Source organism: Oncorhynchus gorbuscha, linkage group LG03 (genome assembly GCF_021184085.1).
Source record: "Oncorhynchus gorbuscha isolate QuinsamMale2020 ecotype Even-year linkage group LG03, OgorEven_v1.0, whole genome shotgun sequence".
NCBI classification, from domain to species: Eukaryota; Metazoa; Chordata; class Actinopteri; order Salmoniformes; family Salmonidae; genus Oncorhynchus; species Oncorhynchus gorbuscha.
The window spans coordinates 17,403,704-17,413,026 of NC_060175.1; the positions used below are offsets into that span (position 1 = coordinate 17,403,704).

A 9,323-nucleotide genomic window follows, 5' to 3' on the forward strand; every position below is an offset into this window, starting at 1 on the left:
AGGTCCAGCCAGGGGTTGAAGGATAGTTGGAAGAGTGAATGAAATGGTAGGAGGGACATCCCAGCTTCAAGTGGTGTCAGATTTCCCATCCTGCTTCACAAGGGCAGAAGAGACATACTCCTGTGTCAATGAGAATCTATGGTGTCCACATATCGATTTATACTGTAAGTGAAAATGTCAGTCAGAACATGTACCAGAACCACGCAGATCCCCAAAACAGGAAATTTACATCTAATTAACGCACTCAGCAATTTCCCAGATCAAGGTTAAGTCAGCGTAGGCAGATAAGGTGACCACAGATCTTGGAACATTTTTAACGCCAAAACTAACATTTGGATGACAGTGCAAGACTGACCGTAGATCAAAATAAAAAGCTTACGAAGCACATACAAATTATGCAAGACAAAAATCTGGAGAGAATTCCTTTTGGCAATCCCAGCAGTCCTCTGTGTGTGAGAAGATAATCAAATCCTACGTGGGGTTTGTGCCTTGGTGAGAGCAGCTGGAAGTAATGGAGGCCAATTACGAACCAAGCCGAGAGTGAGCGAAGAAATACGTCTTCCGGAATCACAAAATAATCTAATCCTGGAGTGCTTGGTCATCATGAATATACAGCTGGCAGGGGGGGCCTAATCGAGCTGTCATCAATATCCCAAGATGGCTACAGATCTGATGGAAATCCCAGGCAGGACTGATTTCATCTGGGACACTGAGTGCCATCGAGATTTACTTAATGAGAGACAGTCAGTCGTTATCGCTTCTGGGACACTACATTCTAGACTGAAGTCAAACAATGCCAAACACTTCAAGAATGAGAATCTAGAAACAGAATGTACAGATTTACCCCTAAGGGATTTTTATTAGTGTGTGGTGCTGCAGTTGTTCTTGACACTCGCGTGTCGAGCAGGTACATCTTATATAACCGCAATGCCTTTGAGTCAAGCCCAGGCAAGGCATGTATGAGGTGGGGACCAGCTTCATTGTGTAAGCTGATAGAACCAAAACATTTTTTTTTGGGGGGGGGTACACAACACTAAAAAACACATGAATTGCACTATAACAGTGACTTACGGTACCCACAAACTGTTAGGGTATACATAAAGCTGTCCCAACAGCAGAGCTTTCTTTTCAACACCATGGAATGAATCCTTACCACCGCTACACCTAGCTATCAGCGGAGCCTTGTCTGGCAGCGAAAAAGTTAATTCAGCCTCATTTACTGCTTTTGAAAAAAACATAGCTGACAGGGCTGACTTGCTTACACAAATGTGGTTTCTACAGATAATTGAGATGTACATAGTACATACTATGGCATAAGGGAAAGTTGAGTGGATAAGAGGCCATCAGTAATTTTGATTAAGACATTAATGAGTGAGCTAAGATGGATATAATCAATATAACTATTTAAATCAGCACTTTTCTACTGTATTGCAACAGAATTCAGAACATGGGCTGTACACCCAGTCACGACCGTAGGATAAATAAAGGGGACATATAAGCAGACAATGAAAGCTCTTATAATATTAAATGATTACATTTCTCTAAAACAGGTTATAGGCTACATGTGCACCACCAAGTCAGAACAGTAGGCTAAGTTATGAGGGGAAATGGACAACATTATTAGGGTGAGGCACATGGGCTACTACCAGCTTACTACACAACACATACCTATTACTATCTTAGGTACAATATACATATCTCCCTGGCATATTACATAATTTATGTAGCAGCATACAATACATTTTTGGACTCCCCTTGTTGTGCTGTAATCACTTTACCAGGAAGGTGGAAGGTGGTCCATATTGTGGGAAAACTTTGTCAAAGTCTGGCATTCTTTAGATTTACGGTGCTTTCAAGAGAACTGGAAAAAAAACACGGTTGAATCATGACGTCAGTGATCTTCAGGTCAGAGCTCTAGAAAGAGGCCAGAGTTCACGACTTGGAATTCCAAGTTGGATGGCAGTTCAAAACATTTTCCAAGCCGGAGCTAGTTTTTTCCCCCCGAGTTCCCAGTTGTCTTGATCTCACTTGAAGTCTGAGAATTCCCAGTTGTTTTGAACGTGGCAGAAGTCATGCTGGTTTGACAGAATGGCCAACCTCTTCTGGCCCATGGTGTTGCATGTGAATGTTTATCATTTTTAAGCTTGGAAAAGAGACCCTTAAAACCAGACTTGGACCACACACCCTCTCCACTGAATAGCAGGCTAGTGATTGCTTTGCAAAACTTGCAGTTAGCCACTGATTCCTTCCGAACCACTAAATTTCCAACTTGTTGTGTAATGTTTATGTCCAATGGCCGATGAGCACCGATACCTTTCATCTATAATTTATCTTCATATGACAAGGGTTGAAAAGGATTTGCCAGGAGATTGTCGACTTGACTCATGATGATAACTGCTTGTTTAGCTTGCTAACTAAGATTTTGAAAGTATGATGTTGACATGATCAGTCCAATTAAATCTAAAGTAGATATATGATTTGAGATCATTTTATCTGTGACCAATGACCTTGAGCCTTCATGGGATGGGCACTTCTAACGTAAATCTATAGCAACATCCAAGGGTCTTGAATTTTCAAGCTATTCCCGTAGATTTTGTGGTGATGTTTGAGGACCCATGCCAAATCTTTTCAGTCTCCTGAGGGGGAATAGGTTTTGTTATGCTCTCTTCACGACTGTCTTGGTATGCTTTGGACCATGTTAGTTTATTGGTGATGTGGATACCAAGGAACTTGAAGCTCTCAACCTGCTCCACTGCAGCCCCGATGAGAATGGGGCTGTGCTTGGTCCTCTTCTTCCTGTAGTCCACAATCATCTCCTTTGTCTTGATCACATTGAGGGAGAGGTTGTTGTCCTGGTATATAACGGCCAGGTCTCTGACCTCCTCCCTATAAGCTGTCTCGTTGATGTCGGTGATCAGGCCTTCACTGTTGTGTCATCTGCAAACTTAATGATGGTGTTGGAGTCGTGCCTGGCCGTGCAGTCATGAGTGAACAGGAAGTACAGGAGGAGACTGAGCACGCACCCCTGAGGGGCCCCTGTGTTGAGGATCAGCGAGGCGGATGGGTTGTTACCAACCCTTATCACCTGGGGGCAGCCCGTCAGGAAGTCCAGGATCCAGTTGCAGAGGGAGGTGTTTTGTCACAGGGTCCTTAGCTTATTGATGAGCTTTGAGGGCACTATGGTGTTGCACGCTGAGCTGTAGTCAATGAATTGCATTCTCACATAGGTGTTCCTTTTGTCCAGGTGGGAAAGGGCAGTGTGGAGTGCAATAGAGATTGTATTATCTGTGGCTCTGTTGGGGTGGTGTGCAAATTTGAGTGTGTCTAGGGTTTCTGGGATAATGGTGTTGATGTGAGCCATGACCAGCCTTTCAAAGAACTTAATGGCTACAGACGTGAGTGTTGCGGGTCGGTAGTCATTTAGACAGGTTACCTTTTATTTCTTGGGCACAGGCACTATGGTGGTCTGCTTAAAATATGTTGGAATTACAGACTCGGACAAGGAGATGCGAGCATGCGCTGCCAGTTGGTCAGCGCATGCTCGCAGTACACGTCCTGGTAATCTGTCTGGCCCTGCGGCCTTGTGAATGTTGACCTGTTTAAAAGTCTGCATAGAGTGTGATCACACAGTCTTCCGGAACAGCTGGTGCTCTCATGCATGTTTCAGTGTTCAAGGTTTTACTGCTAACCTACAAAGCATTACCTATCTCTCTGATTTGGTCCTGCAGTACATACCTACACGTACGCTACGGTCACAAGACGCAGGCCTCCTAATTGTCCCAAGAATTTCTAAGCAAACAGCTGGAGGCAGGGCTTTCTCCTATAGAGCTCCATTTTTATGGAACGGTCTGCCTACCCTTGTCAGAGACGCAAACTCGGTCTCAACCTTTAAGTCTTTACTGAAGACTCATCTCTTCAGTGGGTCATATGATTGAGTGTAGTCTGGCCCAGGAGTGGGAAGGTGAACGGAAAGGCTCTGGAGCAACGAACCGCCCTTGCTGTCTCTGCCTGGCCAGTTCCCCTCTTTCCACTGGGATTCTCTGCCTCTAACCCTATTACAGGGGCTGAGTCACTGGCTTACTGGGGCTCTCTCATGCCGTCCCTGCAGGGGGTGCGTCACCTGAGTGGGTTGATTCACTGTTGTGGTCATCCTGTCTGGGTTGGCGCCCCCCTTGGGTTGTGCCGTGGCGGAGATCTTTGTGGGCTATACTCAGCCTTGTCTCAGGATGGTAAGTTGGTGGTTGAAGATATCCCTCTAGTGGTGTGCGGGCTGTGCTTTGGCAAAGTGGGTGGGGTTATATCCTTCCTGTTAGGCCCTGTCCGGGGGTGTCCTCGGATGGGGCCACAGTGTCTCCTGAACCCTCCTGTCTCAGCCTCCAGTATTTATGCTGCAGTAGTTTGTGTCGGGGGGCTAGGGTCAGTTTGTTATATCTGGAGTACTTCTCCTGTCCTATTCGGTGTCCTGTGTGAATCTAAGTGTGCGTTCTCTAATTCTCTCCTTTCTTTCTCTCTCTCGGAGGACCTGAGCCCTAGGACCATGCCCCAGGACTACCTGACATGATGGCTCCTCGCTGTCCCCAGTCCACCTGGCCACGCTGCTGCTCCAGTTTCAACTGACCTGAGCCCTAGGACCATGCCCCAGGACTACCTGACATGATGACTCCTTGCTGTCCCCAGTCCACCTGGCCATGCTGCTGCTCCAGTTTCAACTGTTCTGCCTTACTATTATTTGACCATGCTGGTCATTTATGAACATTTGAACATCTTGGCCATGTTCTGTTATAATCTCCACCCGGCACAGCCAGAAGAGGACTGGCCACCCCACATATGCTCTCTCTAATTCTCTCTTTCTTTTCTCTCGCTCTCTGAGGACCTGAGCCCAAGGACCGTGCCCCAGGACGACCTGACATGATGACTCCTTGCTGTCCCCAGTCCACCTGACTGTGCTGCTGCTCCAGTTTCAACTGTTCTGCCTTGTTATTATTCGACCATGCTGGTCATTTATGAACATTTGAACATCTTGGCCATGTTCTGTTATAATCTCCACCCGGCACAGCCAGAAGAGGACTGGCCACCCCACATAGCCTGGTTCCTCTCTAGGTTTCTTCCTAGGTTTTGGCCTTTCTAGGGAGTTTTTCCTAGCCACTGTGCTTCTACACCTGCATTGCTTGCTGTTTGGGGTTTTAGGCTGGGTTTCTGTACAGAATTTTGAGATATCAGCTGATGTACGAAGGGCTATATAAATAAAATTTGATTGATTGATTATTTGCATTGAAGTGATGATAGAAGTAGTTTAGCTCGTCTGGTAGGCTTGTGTCACTGGGCAGCTCTCGACTGTGCTTCCCTTTCTAGTCTGTAATAGTTTGCAAGCCCTGCCAAATCCAACGAGCGTCAGAGCCGGTGTAGTACGATTCGATCTTAGTCTTTTATTGGCGCTTTGCCTGTTTGATGGTTCGTCGGAGGGCATAGCGGGATTTCTTATAAGCTTCCAGGTTAGAGTCCAGCTCCTTGAAAGCAGCAGCTCTAGCCTTTAGTTCAGTGCGGATCCATGGCTTCTGGTTGGGGTATGCACGTACGGTCACTGTGGGGACAACGTCATCAATGCACTTATTGATGAAGCCAATGACTGATGTGGTGTACTCCTCAATGCCATCGGAGGAATCCCGGAACATATTCCAGTCTGTGCTAGAAAAACAGACCTGTAGCTTAGTGTCTGCCTTATCAGACCACTTTTTTATTGATGGTGCTTCCTGCTTTCATTTTTGCTTGTAAACAGGAGTCAGGAGGATAGAATTATGGTCAGATTTGCCAAATGAAGGGCAAGGGAGAGCTTTGTACGCAACTCTGTGTGTGTGGAGTAAAGGTTGTCCAGATTTTTTTTCTTCCTCTGGTTGCACATTTAACATGCTGATAGAAATTTGGTAAAACCGATTTCGTTTCCCTGCATCCTACTAGGAGCGCCGCCTCTGAGTGAGCGTTTTCTTCTTTGCTTATGGCGGATAATAGCGTATAACCAGCCAGCTGTATGTTGATAGTGTCGTTGTTTAGCCACGACTCCGTAAAGTACAAGATATTACAGTTTTGAATGTCCTGTTGGTAGGTAATCGATTGTATTCTCCAAAGATTACAAATTCTCAGAAGGCAGCCCACCCTCTGGTCCCTTTTTCTGTGCCTCACGCAAATCACGGGGATCTGGGCCTGTTCCCGTGAAAGCAGTATATTGTTCGTGTCGGGCTCGTCAGACTTGTTAAAGGAAAAAAAGGATTCTGCCAGTCCATGGTGAGTAATCACAGTCCTGATATCCAGAAGTTATTTTCGGTCATAAGAGATGTAGCGGCAACATTATGTACAAAATAAGTTTTTAAAATATGTTACAAACAACGCAAATAAACAAACAAAAAACACAATCGGTTGGGGACACGTAAAACATCTGCCTTCTTCTCCGGCACCATTTTTACTGATAAATGGGAAAAGTTCTTAAAAACAATGTTGTAACAAGTAGACGAACAGGCAGAGGTGACCATTATTTTCGAACGTTTGATAAAAAGCCCCAAAATGTACTCTTTTGGGCTTACTTGGTCTCAGTATGGCTGGGCATGTCTGAATATGGCAATTGTATTGGCAAAGAAGGACCAAAGTGGGATAGGCCTCGCAGTAAAATAAATGCAGCAACAGCTGGAAACTCTCACCACATTATTCCACATAGCAGAGGAAACACTGAACCAATCAGACTGGTAATCAAAGTTTTCCTCCATTCTGGTCCACATCCCAAAGGGAAATGGAGACAGGTTTTGCCAGGAGGTAAAATATTAATGAAAGCTGTTGAGAGTGGGGTGGAGACGCAATACAACAATAACACACACTGTAAACACACCATCTCTGTGGTTTACTCAGTAACAGCAAGGCATTGGAAGATGTGTTTATATATGTAGTGTGGTGTAGGCCAAGTCTGCAAAATGACCAACTTTCTCACTTTAGTCAAATTACTAAGTAAATGGGTATACAGTCACTATTTGGCACACCAAGAAAAAAAATATCTGTCAAATATTTTTTGTGTAAAGTGTGTATTTAGCCTCAGTATAGGTCATAAATGAAGATTTTTTGTTTGCATGATAAATAAATAAATAAATAAATAAATAATGCATCGCAAACCATCTCAACCAGCCCGGCTGAGTTGCCCAATTAGAGTAAACAAATGTTGTATTGGAATTTGTTTTAAATCATCTCAAATATGATACATTCATTTACATTATGTCTGCTTCATGTAGGCCTAGTAAATGAGGACAAACTTCAAATAATAAAATTATACTTTTCTGTCAAAATATAAATATTAGAAAGCATGTAAATTAATGTGTTTACATTTTATATGCTTAGAATAGCAATAAAATGACATGTACTGAACAATATTGTGAAACATATTGAAGATAACAGACAGACAATGCAGAATGTTATGAATTTGAAAGGAGTTTTGTATTTGCACAAACAAGATCTAATTACAACATTTCTCCATTATCACTAGATTTAACTTAAAGCTGCAATATGTACGTTTTTGTGCGACCCGAATTTGTGCGACCCGTTTTTGTGCGACCCGAATTCACATATAAATATAATTTATAGATCTGTCCATCTCATTGAAAGCAAGTCTAAGACACTGTACATCTGTTCTATGTGCCTAATCTCTATGCTTTCTGTTCTTATGTTTTGTTTTTTAAGCCTTTTACTTCTGGTTTTACACACCAGCTTCAAAGAGCTGAAAAAAATATATTTTTGGTTATGGAAAATATATTTTACAGCGGTTTAGATGGTACAATGATTCCCTACTCTATATTCACTTGTTTTGTCACAAACTGAAATTAGGCGAACTTGTCATTTTTGCAACCAAGAAATGGTGTAGCAATTTCTGCATAGTGGACCTTTAACTAGGAAAGTCAGTTAAGAACAAATTCTTTATTTTCAATGACGGCCTAGGAACAGTGGGTTAACTGCCTTGTTCAGGGGCAGAACGACAGATCTGTACCTTGTCAGCTCGGGGATTCGATCCTGCAACCTTTCGGTTACTAATCCAACGCTAGTTCCACTAGGCTACCTTTATATATATATATATATATATATATATATATATATATATATATATGTGGGTAATTTAATACAAAAAATGTAAAAAAGAGCTGCCTGATAAATACTTAGTGGTAGCACCTTTGGCAGCCATGACAGACAGCTGTGAATCATTTTGAATACGATTCTACCAACCTTTACTCTCTTACGGCAACATTTGTTTTAGTAAACATTGCCCAAGCTCAGTACATTTGGTTCGGAATCATTCATGAGCAGCAATATTCAAACATTCTCTTCAGTTTTGAAGTCGGGGCTGAGACTGGACCATTCAGGAACACTATGAGAACACAGAGGGCAGGAATGAATTGCTGTTGGCAAATATTGAGTGCCTATTACTGTACAATTAGGATACTTATTAATACGAAGAAGAAGAAGAAAAGATCCCAATGTAGGGCATGCCATTTGAGAGCTTTAAATATACATACTGTATGTTCAAAAATTACTCTGTATGCACAACACATGGTGAAACTATGAACCCTTATTAACGTCGAAATATAAAACGCTCATGCAGGTTATTCGACTCACCTGGTTTCAAGTTGCTCTGAAAATAGAATATAACCATTATAAAACACCCCAAGCACATCGCAAGAACCATCCGATTAACTTTGGGTTTTCTCATCCTGAATCTTAAGGAACGACAAAGCCGACCCAAATCCGTTTGTAATTCATGCGAAAAAAATGACCGTTCCACGCTCAAGTAATGTTAGGGATTTGGACATTCGAGAACATTGCCCGGGTACATATAGAACAGCCTCTTCTTCCAATAAAATTGCTGGTTGTTACTTGTGCAATTCGTCATGTTGATGTACATCCACGCATGTTCTGCGCGGTTGAAAAGTTGCAACTGTTCAACCACAAAAGGAGCGACACTTTACGGTACGTGAAGCCAGCAAATAATGAGTTGCAGACACAACTGGCCAGGGGAAAAACACAAATGTATTTTTATGATGAAGGGTTTTATATGCCCGTTGAAGCTTCTTTCCAAACGTTTGGTTTTTTGTTAACTCTTTACTTTCCAGAAACATGGCTGGCACGTGGCATGGGGTGAATCATATGCTATACCGAACAAAAATATAGCAACATGAGCAAAAATAACAAATCCAAATCCATAAAGCCATTTTGTGGGGGGAAATTAATTCAGATTGGATGCACCCCTGGCCAGTCATGTGAAATCCATAGATTAGGGCCTAATGAATTTATATAAATGG

The 9,323-nt window shown here is 42.9% G+C and overlaps 1 protein-coding gene across 2 annotated transcripts in view; it reads right to left on the reverse strand.

The window, feature by feature from the left end:
* Positions 1–9,069, reverse strand: part of LOC124026978 (carbohydrate sulfotransferase 11-like) — a 34,269-nt gene extending 25,200 nt beyond the window's left edge. The window contains exons 1-2 of one of the 2 annotated variants that reach the window (XM_046339573.1): positions 8,641–9,069; positions 8,251–8,392 (exon numbers count right to left, since the gene is read on the reverse strand). Coding sequence is in view for 1 of the 2 variants with exons in the window: in XM_046339567.1 (XP_046195523.1) it covers positions 8,641–8,734 (94 nt within the window). In the remaining variant the exon portion in view is untranslated. The remainder of the gene's footprint in view (positions 1–8,250; positions 8,393–8,640) is intronic. The other variant, XM_046339567.1, reaches the window with a different exon arrangement.
* Positions 9,070–9,323: the final 254 nt, after the last annotated feature.